At 45.7% G+C, this 14,573-nt stretch overlaps 1 protein-coding gene across 1 annotated transcript in view; it reads left to right on the top strand.

Annotated features, from left to right (window-relative positions):
• Ap3b1 (adaptor related protein complex 3 subunit beta 1) overlaps positions 1-13,152 on the top strand; it is a 199,983-nt gene extending 186,831 nt beyond the window's left edge. Inside the window, exon 27 of the mRNA XM_032899017.1 lies at positions 12,435-13,152. Within this exon, the coding sequence (XP_032754908.1) occupies positions 12,435-12,588 (154 nt within the window). The 3' untranslated portion in view covers positions 12,589-13,152. The remainder of the gene's footprint in view (positions 1-12,434) is intronic.
• Positions 13,153-14,573: the final 1,421 nt, after the last annotated feature.

Raw genomic sequence — 14,573 nt, 5'->3', positions numbered from 1 at the left:
GGTCATTCATTCTCCTGGGGGACTTACCTTCACCACCTTTTTGGTGATAGATAGAAAGCTGGGGCTGGACTAAAAGCCTGTGGCCGACAACTCCAGAAGTGAGCCTGCCCTCTGCAGAACAGAGAGGCCATTGTTCACAGCACTGGCACTGTTGCCTGCGCTGGGCTCGATGGGCAGGATCAAGAATGCGCTTCTCAGAAGCAGGTGTCTCTACTTTGTTTATAGTAAGAGAAGGGCTGGGACACTGGGTAAAAGTGTGGATTTATAAGAACCCTGTCCGTCTCACGGAGAGTGGTGATTAACATAAGCAGACGGAAGGAAGGACATCATACTGGCACCGTAATGCAGACTCAACTGTCTGTCAAGTGGTGTTGTTCAAACAGAGAGATAATAAAGCCTCTTCAGGGAAAGGAAAACATTTGGTTCTGGGTTTTCCTGTTTTGTCTGTACATGACAAGCAAGCTCTTCACCACTGAGCTGTCCCCACCCCTGTGAACTGGCTTTTGCCTTCCTGTGGTTCTGTTTAATATATATGAGTCCTGGAAATAGAGAACGTAGGCTGGTGTTGTTGGCTTTAACTTCTGGCTGCTCGTGAAGTTCACTCCCGTCTAGAGCTCAGCGACCCGCGGGCATCGTAGCTCTCCTTGCGTGTGCACAATCCAGGGAGGTCTTGGCTCACACGCAGTGGCTGCTCTAGCTTTCGTGTGGCAGTTGTTGGGTTGTGGGTTTCACGCTTTGAAAAACAAGAGTGTTTCATTTCTGAGATGAAAAGAAGTAAAATTAGCTTCTTAATTAGAGCTGAATCTCATGAAAGCCATCTTCCCCCTAAAAGGTGGTCGGAGAAGGACAAGTGTTGTAGGCTTTTCTGGTTTGGTTTGGTTTTTGGCTTTCTACTGATAGAAATAGAGACAGTTTAGAGAAGAGAAAGGCGTGCCTAAGAACGGAGACAGACCTGGGATTCAGAGGCCAGTTTTATAATCTTGATTATTGCATAATTTCCTGAAACTTGTTCTGGAAGTCAAGTGACTTTGATTACAAAGCACAGCCATTGCCCAGTCATCACTGCTAATGCAAAGGGGACAGGTAACCTAAGCCAGCTCCGCGACTCTCGTGCCACGGAGCACTCAGCCGTAATGTACCGGGCTCCCTTGGTGCTTCTCTGTTTAGCTCCGTCACAGGGGCCTGGCTTTGGGCTCTGCAGCCTGGGGCAGGAGAGTCACAAGGAGAAAGATGTCTATGTAGAGTTAACAGACACTTCTGCCCTCCCTAACTTGCCTCTCAGGTCCACTGCACCTGAAAATATTTCAAGCGTTGCAAAAAAACATGGCGTTTAATGCCCTAAGTATTTTTTAAAGGCTTCCAGGCCATAAGCACCTCATTGTCATATTTTTTCAATTAAATTGATTCAAGTTACTTCGCTGGTTTCCTAACACTGCTGTTCTTTTAATTGTTTATAAAATCTACCCCCGTGCTGCTTTTAATCTCACTTGAAAGAAATAGCAATCGCTGTCTTCAGTTTAGTGACATAAAGTGGCAGTTTGGTATTTTTTGAGCTGTATTTTGTGACTGTAGTGTTTGCATATTTCCCCCAGGGATGTTGTTCTTTTCTCTAAGCCTAGATATCATCTGCTGACAGCATTGAAGTCCTACGAGGATTTAATGACTTTGTTTCTTTTCTCCAAGAGCTTTCTGAGCTTATGAAAGACTTGGACCAATCCTTCTAATGTTTGTAAACAACAATTGGCTTAATGATTTTAAAAAGCCAAACATGGAAAACATTTGACTACTAGTACTTAAGATTTAAATTTTTTTATATAATAAACTGGCATCCTTAGTTTTCAAGATCATTTCTTACAGGACTGTAACAATGACCAATCAATGAATAAAATTTCCATTGCCTTGCTTTTCCCGCAGCTCCCCACGTTTTGAATGTGTTTGGTTAAATGCCTATTTAAGATGTGTGTGCCTTCCTGAGGGACGTAGAGTTTGATGACTGGGCAGATGTGCCACTGCGGGCACACGGGAGCTGGCCCAGGGATGTAGACCTGTGCTCAGCTACTCGGGCTGAGGCAGGAGGATAGAAAGTCTGAGGCCTGCCGTGGCTACTGAGTGAGAGGGTAAAGTGTGGGCTGAGTAGCATTTGCCAGAGTGAGACTCAGGCTCCAGTACTGCAGGAAGAGAAGGACGGAGGGGAGGGAGGGCCAAGCATGCGTTGTGTACGGAATTCACTTCAAAGACTTAGATTAGAGGGTTACTACTTTTAAACATCAACTGTGGAAGCAAACATGAAATCCTAAACAACTGGTAGCATCAGAAAAGCTGGGTGCCATTGAGTGTCTGACGCCTCTCTGTCTTCCTCAATGCGATTAGCAAAAGGTTCTGGGAGAAGAGCCGTCTGTCACCAGCCACCGTGCAGTCCGCTGTTTCCCAGGTCACAGTCACACTTGAGAAGGGGCCTCCTGGGAATGAGTTCTGTCATCACCCAAAGGCATTTACAAAGCACGTGGTGTGGAGCAGATTCGTTTCCTCTGGTACAGCGTAAGTGGCTGTCTGTGTACTGTGGGAATCTTAGGTCAGAACTGCAAAGGTCATCCAGGAGTGCAGTCCGTGTGACGTCACCACAGCCAGCGTCACGTAGCGTATGAGCCGCCTCCACAGAGTCAGGAGTTTGTGTTCTAAGGGAGACTACCAGGACTAGCCGTAGGAGTCACAGGCTCATCAAGGGCCAGAAAGATGTCTGAGAAGAATCCAGTAACTACTTCTTTTCTCTCTCTCACTTTTCAAGACAGGGTTTCTCTATGTGTAGCCCTGGCTGTCCTGTAACTCGCTATAGAGGCCAGGCTGCATCAGACTCAGAGATTCACCTGCCTTTGCCCACCATGTGCTGGGATTAGAGCTGTGTGTACCACCGCCTCCGCCGGCAACATTAGACCTGAGCTGCCACTGCTCAGTTGTGAAGCAGAGAACTAAGTGTCCATCCATGCTTCCCAAGTCTCTAAGGCTTTTCCCTGGAAAGTCGTCTGTGACTCAGCCTGGAATCTGCATGTATATTCCAAAGTCCACAGCCTGGTGCAGCCCGGGGTTGCCTAGCTAGGCATAGCCACGTGATGTTGTGAAACTGCTGTGTAAGGGATGCTAGCGGTGCGTACTGAACGTAGGCCCCCACACTCACATGTGGTCCCACGTGAGGTTCTGCAGGTTCTTTTGTGAGCCCGTCTGAGCGGGCGGGACTCCATGATAGCTGCAGTGATGCCTGGAAAGCAGACTCCGGTATTGGCACCATGTTCACAGTTCCAACATCTGTGTCAGCATTAAGTTACTGTGACTTTTCCTGTCACCTCATGGACAACAGGTTTATCCAGTTAGCCGTGAACTGGGAAATGGGATGTTGGGTGCAGACAGACCTCGGGTACTCACACAACTCTGGCGCTTAGCTGCCCAGCTGGATCGTTGCAGAGCCTCTCTCATTGTTAGCTCAGAGTTAGCTTCTGTTTCTTCCCCTGTGTGTATTGAGATCCGCCTTCCCTCTACCATGTTTTAATTGCAAGTTTCTTGACATACACACCTTGTAGATAACAACAACCTTAGGATAAATGTTTTGCTCTTGTTGCTGTAGTCGTTACTTACTAAGAAAGCCTGGTGTTCTAAACTGAGTAGTGTGTCCATGTCTTGGTCACTAATTTATCAATACTTATTAAAGTAGCTCATTTCAGGATTAACATTAAATCTTATTAAAGTAAGGTACAAGCAGCTTCTTTAATTTTTATCCTTAAGTTCATTTAAGTAAGTCCTGTTACTGTGTAACAGTTTAAATGAGATTTATAAGAGATATCTCTCTCACAAATCTCTCGAATGAACAGTGATGGGCCTAATAATTGCCTTTCTTTCATCTTTTGGTTGATTGAACTTGATAATAGTGTATGTGGGTTTGTGTTAAAGTTAGGCCTAATTCTGCCTCCCAGCCCCCATGCTCCCAGAAGTAAGACTAACTTAAATAATCTTATCTCACCCAGAGAATCTCCTGCCTGACTATCCCAGAATCCTTTCAGCTTCCTGGATGCCCCATCTCCATTTCCTGTCTAAACCATAGGCTACAGGCTTTTTAATTGACAGATGATGCATTGATACACAAGATATTCTTTCTACAGTTCCCCCCTTTTAGTCCAATAAAAGGATCATTTTCTTTTAAATAAATACAAATTGAATACCATTATGACAATTATGAGACAGTTATGAGAACTATAAGGTATGACATACATTTACAATGTCCAATCCATATAGTATTTGGCAATTAAGGAAAAAGTTTTATCTGTCCTGTCTTGGTGTATGTAAAGTCTTGTATCTAACTCAAATTTTATCCTAACTTGTATTACCATCCTAAAAACATCTTGTTAGACCTAAACAATTTAAGACTCTGTCTAGTCTTCGACCCAATCAGAGACCTAAGAAGGAGTAAATATTACCTGAGTATGCAGGAAGTGCAGGCATGCAGTCTCCAGAAATTATATAAATTATATATTATAGAGACAGCTGACTGCCAGACAGGGCCCCGTATGGTCTCTATAATGTCGGAGCATCCGTGTTCAGCCTTCTGGCCCAGAATATCTGACAGACCTTGTGTGGAGCAGGAATTAGAGAGATCTTGCCTACCCTGTCTTGGCAGAGCTTGGCAGTCAACTTCCCTGTGTCCATTTGTTCTTTGTGGACAAGGTGTCTGTAGCTGAAACCCAGCTAGCTTGCCACAGCTGAAGCAGCTCCATGGGGAGGTTATTGGAGCCTACTGTCCTCTTTTAAATGGAATGGGGGTCCTGTAAGGAGCAGACCTGTCTCGATGTCAAAAAGGCATTAAATTAGTAAAAACATGTTCCAATCCCATATTCTGTGAGTCTCTGAGATTTTTGAAGACCATCTATCTACTCATAGTATATCTGAGCAAGCAGATGTTGCCTGTCTCCAGTAACCTATATAATCTGTTTGACCCAGGACGCATATTTCTGTAATAATCCAGACTAGTATCCGACAAGTCCAGGAGTTTGATTAACTTAACGTTAATTTGCTATTTTAATTATCTTAAACAGCTTTTTAAAGGCCTAGGACTCAGCCTTATATTAATAAATGAGGTGCACAGGTATGATACCTATTTAAGAATTGAAACACACATATGTTATGTCGTAACAAAATTAATCTTGTTTTGTATCAGTATATAAAGATCTTTGCCAATGTAAGTTTATGGCTATAAAATATTTTTTATTTAAAAGTAGATTTAATAATTTACCCCATTTGTTTAATTTTTTTATAATATTTTTATATACCCCCTATTCTTTATCTAGGAAGGAAGGATAGAAAGAGGAAAGACAAGATAGAAACCCCTGAGTCTAAACTCTCTATTTCATTCTCTCCCTATCTAAGACCATAATTACTTACAAATCATCCCCTGAAATAACAATATATTTGTTACTCAAAAGTGACCAAAACCACCCACCCCAGTTTAAGGCGTTGGGATGACAGTCTTCTTGTAATTGCTTCCTATTCGATTGGGGCAGAGAATTTGGGTCAGGGAGCAGGAAGATTAGAAAAACTTGTCAGTCTTAAGAAAGCTGGCCTTACTATTGTGGTCCAGTGTCTGTATGCTGAGACGGGAAGTCCCAGCAGAACGGTCTGAAAGGCTGGGCCAAGTGAGCCAGCTGGTTTTGAAGTTGTCCCAGAAGCAAGTCTTCAGAGGAGAACAGTTTCGTTGTAGTTGAGGTAGGATCAAGGCACAGAGCTGGAAAAGCAGCTCTCAGCCTCTTAGCATCTCCAGAGAGAATGTTGTCTGGGCTACATTTGCATTTTGTCTGCTTTTCTCTGCAGGTTTCAGTTTTGGTATGGGGTGATGTGTGGTGTGGTATGTGGGGGGTGGTGTGGTGTGTGGGGTGATGTGTGGTGTGGGGTGATGGTGTGGTGTGGTGTGTGGGGTGTTGTGGGTTTTGTGGGGTGTGTGGTGGGGGGTGGGTGGTGTGGGGGGATGTTTGGTGTGGTGTGGGGTGGTGTGTGGTGTGGTGTGTGGGGTGGTGTGTGGGGTGATGTTTGGTGTGGTGTGGGGTGGTGTGTGGTGTGTGGTGGGGTGGGGTGATGTGTGGGATGGTGTGTGGTGGTATGGGGTGTGTGGGGTGGGGTGTGGTGTGGGGTGTGGTGTGTGGGGTGGGGTGGGGTGGTGTGTGGTGTGGGGTGTGGGGGTGTGTGGGGGGTGTGGTGGGTGTGGTGTGTGGTGTGTGTGGGTGTGTGTGGGGTGGGTGGTGTGGGGTGGTGTGTGGGGTGGTGTGGTGTGGGGTGGGGGGTGTGGGGTGTTTGGTGTGTGGTGTGGGGTGGGGTGGTGTGCTCTGTGGTGTGGGGTGGTGTGGGGTGGTGTGGGGTGGAATGTGTGTGGTGTGGGGTGTGGTGTGGGATGATGTGTGGGGTATGGGGTGATGTGTGGGGTGGTGTGGTGTGGGGTGGGGGGGGGTGGTGTGGTGTGGGGTGGGGTGGTGTGTGTGTGTGGTGTGTGGGGTGTGGGGGTGGTGTGGGGTGTGGTGGGTGTGTGTGGGGTGATGTGGGGTGTGGTGTGGAGTGATGTGGGGTGGGTGGTGTGGGGTGGGGGGTGTGTGTGGGGTAATGTGGGGTGTGGGGTGTGGTGGGTGTTTGTTTTGTGATGCAGCCTTGCCTATAGCCTGGGCTGGCCTGGAACTTACCTCAGCATCCCAAATGGTGAGATGATAGGGTGCGCCTCCACATCTGCTCCGGGATACTGTTTTTGTGTACTGATTGTCTTCTTTTCTCACAGAACCTCTAAGAGATTTAAATTCCATGTGATTTTTGAGGATTGCCATGAAAGCAATTGTTGCTTACTCTGTGCTTTTGGCTGTCTCCATGCACACATTTCAGAAGCTTCAAGACTACTTCCAAACAGCCCTGAAACAAGGCTTTCTATAAACATTTGTTGATGTAATGATCTCTCACTGGGTCTCTTCTCCAATATGACACATTATGAGTCCAACAGAAGTGAGAGTTAGGGGAACAGATTACTGACTGGGGCTCCTGCTGGCAAGTAGTTGTCCACTAGAGGGCAGCACTGCTTTTGGATCTGCTTTGGAACCCTACTGGCTCTAGGAACAGCATCTCATTTGAAAACAAACTTGGACCTCAGTTAATTTCACACAGAAGGACGATCTAAATATTCCATGCATAACCAGACTGCACAGCTGATTTTGTTTCCATTTAAAGCATTCTGTATTTAAGCTTTGTTTAATTTTTCCATTTGTGGGATAATAATCTATAATGCTCAAGTTTACTAAGAATAGATATATTCATATTTTAAAAAAATGAGAGGAAAAGAGTCCTTCTAGGTTGACAGTTTTGTCACAGATCAAAGGAAGGGGCTTTCCTTTTGGTTTCTGCTGTTAACTCTGTCTCATCCCCACCAAGCAGGCCAGCCAGGATCGCTGTGGAAGGACAGCATTATGTTTTCCTTAGGAAGTGCACTTACATTTTAGCTTGTCTGTACAAAGACTAGATCACTAGGCCGATGGTTGGGGTGGTTTTTATACCATCTACATCCTAATGGAAGTTTGGTTTTCTTGCCTGTTCTCCACCTGTTACACTCTGTGCCAGTGTTCCAGGTCAATTTTTAAAGAGTTGTCTTGGATAAATTCTCTTGGATTAATCTCTCGTTAATGTTTCCTTCCTGTTAGTGGTAAAATGGACTGAATTTTAACTACTGTATAATAGTCAGCAAAATAGAATTCTTTGCACCATACAGAATCTCTGTTCGTTCACCACGTCCTACTTAAGCCAAGACAGTAAAGATTTACCATTTCGAATCCTTTGGAAGATAATGTTCCGAATCAGCACGCTTTCGTATTGGTGTTTAGGACCCCGTCCAAGCCAGGCTTTCTTACATATAATGACTGCACGCCTTCATTACACATTTGTCAACTCTGGACTAATTATTTTTATACAGCTAGGGCAGGGCAGGGCATCTTGTGATCGTCTTTCTTACTAATAGGATTCTGTCTGCTTCAGCAGGCAGTAATTGAAGGCTTCGTGTACGAGTCGGAAAAAAAAGTTTTAGCCTGAGCGGGCCATTGTCACAGCTTCTGATAACCAGTAGAACAGAAAGCAGGAGGAAATTGAACTCAGAATAGAAAAATCCAAGAGCAGGAGACTGTCCAAGAGAAGAAAAGAGCTTGTGGTCAGGCCGTTAGCTGCAGGGGGTCTGCCTGTGCGTGGGGAGCTGGCGTTGGTGGGTGTCTCAGACCCGGGCCCACTTTACACAGTCGAGCTGTGGCGCATCCTGTCTTGGAGGGGGAAAGGAACAGTGTGGCCTACAGCCAGTTTCTGGCAGATTTAAATGAACTGAAGGCAATATATTTATTCAGAATGTATTATTATGTGGCCAGTTTCATCATCCCAACGGTGGTTACAAAATAACTCCTACAAGAGTGTGGTACTTTGTTCTCATTTAGGTCACAGTAGGAGCTTATTTGGCCTTTTCCTTGAATCTTAAGAATTCAACCAAGATTAAATGTCAGTTACCAGAGATAATGGACAAGACATTTAGTGAGCGGGCATATGGACGCATCCCAGCAGTTTCACCTTCGCAGCTTATAAACACTGAGTGCTTCTGTTAGAACGAAATGGGAGCCACCAGGCACCGTCCCTTAGTAACAGGGGTGTCATGCACAGGCCCTGCACCTCTGCCCGATGGCACGATACCCACGTCCTCATCTGTGGTGTCCGGGTTTGTCTGTCCCCTCCCTGCTACACCTGCCACTCAGAAGGATTTTCTGTTCCTCATTCCTGGGGACTTTGGAAGGAATAGGGAGACGATTCTGTAGTCTATAAGAGCAAGGATAAAAATAGGACAGAGGATTAAGTCAGGACGCTTTGCACACACAATCCACAAAGCAGGCACATGAGTGTGCAAGGAGAAAGTCTTCCTTACGGACTCTGACATGGTGATGCCTAGCGGACCTGCCAGATAAATCGGAAAAATAATCTGTTGACTGATAAGAACAAATACTGAGTATATTTTTGCATCTATTGAAAGACTGTGACCTGTATTCATAATGCTTTAGTTTGAGTGCCTGCTCTGCCATGCCCTGGCCTGTGGCCTCAACCTCCTCATCTCTGTCAGTCCCCTGCCTCTGTGGGTCAGATGAAACTGAATGCTTAGCACCCACCTCTGGTCAGTCACATGGTATAAACAGCTACTTGACAGCAGTCAGAACTTCTGCCTCCTGCAAAACAATATGGCACTGAAAGACCTTGTTAGAGACCAAGTTCTGAGGACCTGATATCACCTACCACATTTTGCATCCCTAAATTTGGTCAATCAAGGTCTCTAACGATTGTTTACTAACTAGTATTCTTTTTATAACTATAATTTGAATATATGGTAACACATAGCTTGTTCAGAATTTAAATGATTAGTAACTTCGGGGAGTGGTTTTGCCTTCCAGGGACCCAAAGAATCCAGTTGTACTCATGCCATCTTCCAATTAAATCCGTTCTCTTTGAACTGTGAAGTGGGCGTGTCAGACATCTGATCTCCCGGTCCCCACTTTAAAGCACAGCTTCCAGCCTGTGTGCCGCCTGGACACAGCCGCCTGTGCTCAGGGGCAGTGGCCGTGGTTGCCAGGATGCTTGCTGCTTGCTTAGCGCTCTGCCTACTCTGCCGCTGCAGACTAAGCAGACGCCCAGCTTTCATGTTCCTGGTCTTTCAGTCAGAGAATTTTGTAACAGGATTTGAAAAACATGCCCTGATACTAGTTTTAATCTCTATAAACATACTGCCATTTGTCTTTGCCTAGCCACAAACATTAACTCTTTAAGTTTTTAATGGAAGAGAAATAAAATGTGCCTTGGGGCTATAGCCCTGAAATTCAAATGGTGCTGTGTGTTCCCATTCAGGCGTAATCTTCTCTGAGGTCCCAAGGCACAAGTGTTAAGTAAATAAAGGGACAAGGAAGACTGTTGTTTACATAATTATGGCCCTGTCAGAAATAGAGACCGCTGTCGAAATATTTGTTGAATGAATTACAAGTGTGGTGACCAGATCTATGGGGAGAGTTGAGTAGATGAATGGGACGAGATTGTATCCTTGTGACTAGTTTAGCAAACTACAGAAATATCTTTCTCCTATGAAGTTAAACAGCCTTTAAAATGTGGACAGGGAGGCGGGAGAGACGGCTCAGTGGTCAGGCGCACTGACTCACGGACTTTCCAGAGCCCTGTGTTCAGTTCGTAGCATCTACATTAGATGACGCACACTGGCTGTGTCCTCAACTTGAGGGGATCTAACCATCTTCACGATGATGTGGGCCTCTGGACACACGCACAGACACCCACACGGATACATAGACATAGGGGTTTTTATTATTATTTAGACAAGAGAAATGCACACATTTGTAGGGGTGATAGGAGGTGAGGGAGTGGTGTGTCTTCTCACAAAGGGAAGATGGAGGTGCCCACAGTGTGTCCATACAAACATACACACACACACACACACACACACACACACACACATATATATACACACAATATATATATATATATATATATTGTGTGTGTGTGTGTGTGTGTGTAAAGCTTACTTAAAGAAGCAAAGCCAAAGTCCTTAGGAGCATGGGCGTGGTTTGCACTCCTAGCTGGTCCATCTCTCTGCTGGAACTGTCCCTCTAATTCCTGCAAGTTTCTGGTGTGTTTGAGAATATAGAGAAATGGTTAGGGAGACTGCTGATGGCCTTCGCTAAGGAGCCATTAGCTAGTGTTTTACTCTGGGTTCTCAGCCGAGGGAGACGAGGATGGTGGTTTTGTTGTCGTTGAAGATCTAATTTCCATCGTTCTGTTTAGGCCAAACACGACTTGTTAGATTTTTTAAAAAAAGAAGAATCTAATGTGTTAGATAAGCTCTTGATGTCATTTTTTAAAACTCAAAAAAGAAATTACTTTTGATTTAAAGAGAATCTGCTTCCTGCTTAAGTGGCTAATATTTTAATTAAGTCAGGAGTGAAGTTTTTCTGAGAGTCTCCTGATAAACTCCCTTTTATGTTGATGGTAATTAAACAGATCCCTGAGGGCACCGGGCTCTGTGCGAGGCCCATGCTAATTGTCAGACATGAGACACTGACCAGTTGGTTTGCTCTTGAATGGTGGGCAGCATGCTGTCAGCTCTGCGGCTGTATTTTTATGTATTGTGAGCTGTTGTCAGGGCTAACTGGCTGCCATTGTGGCTGGAGATGTTGCGCAAATTGAGGCAGATGGCTCAGATTCAGACACGTGTCGTCCAGAGAGGGGAAAGGGGATTGGCCCTGCAAAGTGGGGTCGCAGCAGGTCACAGACCTGCTCCACACTTGTTAGTGTTTTCAAAAGCTCCTGTGTGCTACTTTGTTTTCCTCCAGTCATCCCTGCAATCAGACTCCCTCCCTCAAAATGTGCAGAGCGCGGTCCAGGAGGGAGAAGGGAGGCCTAGGACGGGGTGCCAGCCTTCCTCTCAGGCCCGAGCTCCCCTGTGCATGCAGAATGAAGTAGTGGGATGGACAGAAGCCCGCGGAGCCTCCGCAGCTTTCCAGTCGACTGCAGTGTTAAAGGCTGCTTTTGCTCTTAATTCCATGTAATTGGTAGGTTCTTCGTGTCTTGGAATTTAGTGATAGCACATTAGACCTCAAGTTCCCTCTGCTCCATCCTAAAGCACAAAGAAGGATCTAATGTCCTGAATATAAAATGGGGGTATGGGGTGGCACTTAGCTGCCACGTGACTTTGTTTCATGTCACCATTAACAGTAGAAATTGAATTTGGATATTTCATGTGAGCCACCGAGACTTAGGAAAATTTTATAATGTATATAAAATTAACTTCTTGCAAAATCATTTTCAGATATGAGGGATTAAAATTCCAAGTTCTTCGAGAAAGATAATAGTTCTTAAAGTGTTTTAAAAAATAAAAATATGGGGGTTGGGGATTTAGCTCAGTGGTAGAGCACTTGCCTACAAGCGCAAGGCCCTGGGTTCGGTCCCCAGCTCCGAAAAAAAAAGAAAAAAAATGAAAGTATGGCGGCATATTTGAAATAGCCATACGCATGGTAAAATGTTAGCTGCCAAAAGAGTGGGTGTTTCCTAAGTATATGATAATGGAGATTGCCCAAACGCATCTCCGTTCAAACTAGGGAGTGATGCAGGCTTCCTCAGTTTGTTCTGGTTGGAAAATGTCTACAGCAGCTTGCATGGGCCAGGCAAGGGCTGGGCAGGTCATTGATTTCTCTAAAGGATACTTGGCTTTGGGTGTGGAACGGTGAGGATCCTTCAATAAATTATTTCATTAAGAAAAAGAGTTACTTTAAGCCTATTTGAATGAATGCTGTCTCCTCCTCCTTTTCCCTTCTCAGGATAAAAGGTCTCTCTCATATTTTTCCTTGCAGGTTTGCAGCTAAAACTGTGCACAGTGGGTCACTGATGCTAGTCACAGTGGAACTGAAGGAAGGTTCCACAGCCCAGCTTATCATCAACACCGAGAAAACCGTGATTGGCTCTGTGCTGCTGAGGGAGCTGAAGCCTGTCCTGTCCCAGGGGTAACCTGCTTACATCTGGACTTCAGAACCTGGCACAGAACAAAGTGCCTGGCATCCACGACTGCTGCCTTTCATTTATAATAATAGGCCTTCCATCTGGCAGCGGGGAAGAGCGCACTCTCGACATTCTTGTCTCTGCTTTAGAATGCTGCTGTGTCTGTCATGTACACGCTCCTCTCCCTCCTCGCTTTGCTAACCAAAGAACATATATTTTACTGTCCATTTTCTCAACTCCTCAATCCACGGGGCATTTCCTTTGCCCGCCGACATCTTTTGACCTCATCTTCCTTCTGGTGTTTGAGAATGATGGATGTGCATCAGATACTGAGAATGTATTGGGAATCGTCCTTCCTACGGCAGGAGGCAAAAATTAGCAAGGAAATGATCTGAATGGCCTCTCAGCTCGGTATATGAAAAGGAAATGCCATACTTTTTAAATTAAATGCAAAAAAATGGCCTCTCTGAAAATCCCATTCTTTGAACTTTCTGGTGTTACAATTGGTTATCGACAATTGTCATCATGAAATCCCCTGAACATCAGGGTGAATAAAGGAGCACGTGAATAGCATTTGCCTCTCCAAATCCTTCCTGGCTGGACCTCCTGTGTGCCCAGGCATTTCTGCTCACACTGGGAATCACAGGGCTTAGCTAATAAAGAGAAACTTCTCCCAACAAGGTCAGCTGTTTGCTTCTCTGAGATGGGTTCACGGGGCAGCCTGCTCTGCCTTAAACTCGAAGTCCTCCTGCCTCGGCTCTCCCTGTGCTGGGATGACAGGCATTTGTGAACTTACTTAGCTCTCCACACTAGGCAAGCATTGTGACCCTGCTGCACAATGGCTGAGAGCACCCTAATGACAAACCAGAGCCTTGGTGTGATGTGAGCCTCTCTCTCTGTCCAGGTTCTCTTGTAGCGATCTCATGACTAGGCTGCTGCAGCTGCTAGAGAAAGCAAGCCTGGTTCCCTTCCCCTTCAAAGACGTTAGTATCGGACCCTTATCAACACTGACGGGGACACAGTTGACCACATGCATTTAAAACTGTGAGAATTAGCATCTCTCCACAGGTTGTCTGTTTGCTAATTTAGGCAAGAAACCGTCTTCCTTCAAGTTACTCTTTATAAATCAGGGACCTTTTCGAATGCTTTGCTTTTGCTTTTGTTGCTGCTGCTGGTGAGACAAGCCCCGGTTGGCTTAGAACTGACCGTATAGACCGAGCCTGCCTCAAGTTTACTGTGATCCTCCTGCCTCTACCTTCCAAGTACTGGGTTTACAGATGTGCAGCAGCCCCTGGCCGATACCTTTTTATAAACTGGTTAAGAAGTCGGGCTTGGGGGTGCACGCTTCAGGTCCAGCACTCTGTGGGTGTGGGGCCAGCCTGGTCTACATAATGAGTTCCAGGACAGCCAGGACGACATAGTTGAGATGGTTTGGTGGCCTTTCTGACACTGGCGATGCCGAAGCAATAACGGTTCCGTTCCCTCCAGTACCAGACCTGTTCTCTCTCTGCCTTCCTGGCTGGCTGGCTACTGGGCTCAGCTCATCTCCCACACCAGACTCCAGAGCAGCAACGACTGGAGATGTGTGCCACCGAGCCTGTCAACAGTCATTTTTAATGCATTCTTTATTACCTGTAGTTATGTGTCTATGTGGGGGTGGGTTCCTTCAGAGGCCAGAGGTGTGAGATTCCCTGGAGCCACCTGATGTAGGTGGGGATTGAACTCAGGTCCTCTGGAAGAGCCATGTGTGTTCTTCCCTGCTGAGCTGCGCCTCTAGCATAACAAGAATGAGGCAAGGAGACAAGGAAAACTGAGGAGGTGTGTGGGGGGGGCAGGGGGATTGACACACATAGCACACAGAAAGCTAAAATCGGAATGAAATGTTTTGAGCCCTACTAAGAAGAGCGAATAGTGAGTAGGGCGACTACACATTTCATCTTGTACAATGACGAGAGCAAACAAGATGGTTGGATTTTTCTATTTTTAGTCAGAGT

Source organism: Rattus rattus, chromosome 3 (assembly GCF_011064425.1).
Source record: "Rattus rattus isolate New Zealand chromosome 3, Rrattus_CSIRO_v1, whole genome shotgun sequence".
Lineage (NCBI taxonomy): Eukaryota > Metazoa > Chordata > Mammalia > Rodentia > Muridae > Rattus > Rattus rattus.
This window is presented reverse-complemented; position numbering and strand designations above follow the sequence as displayed.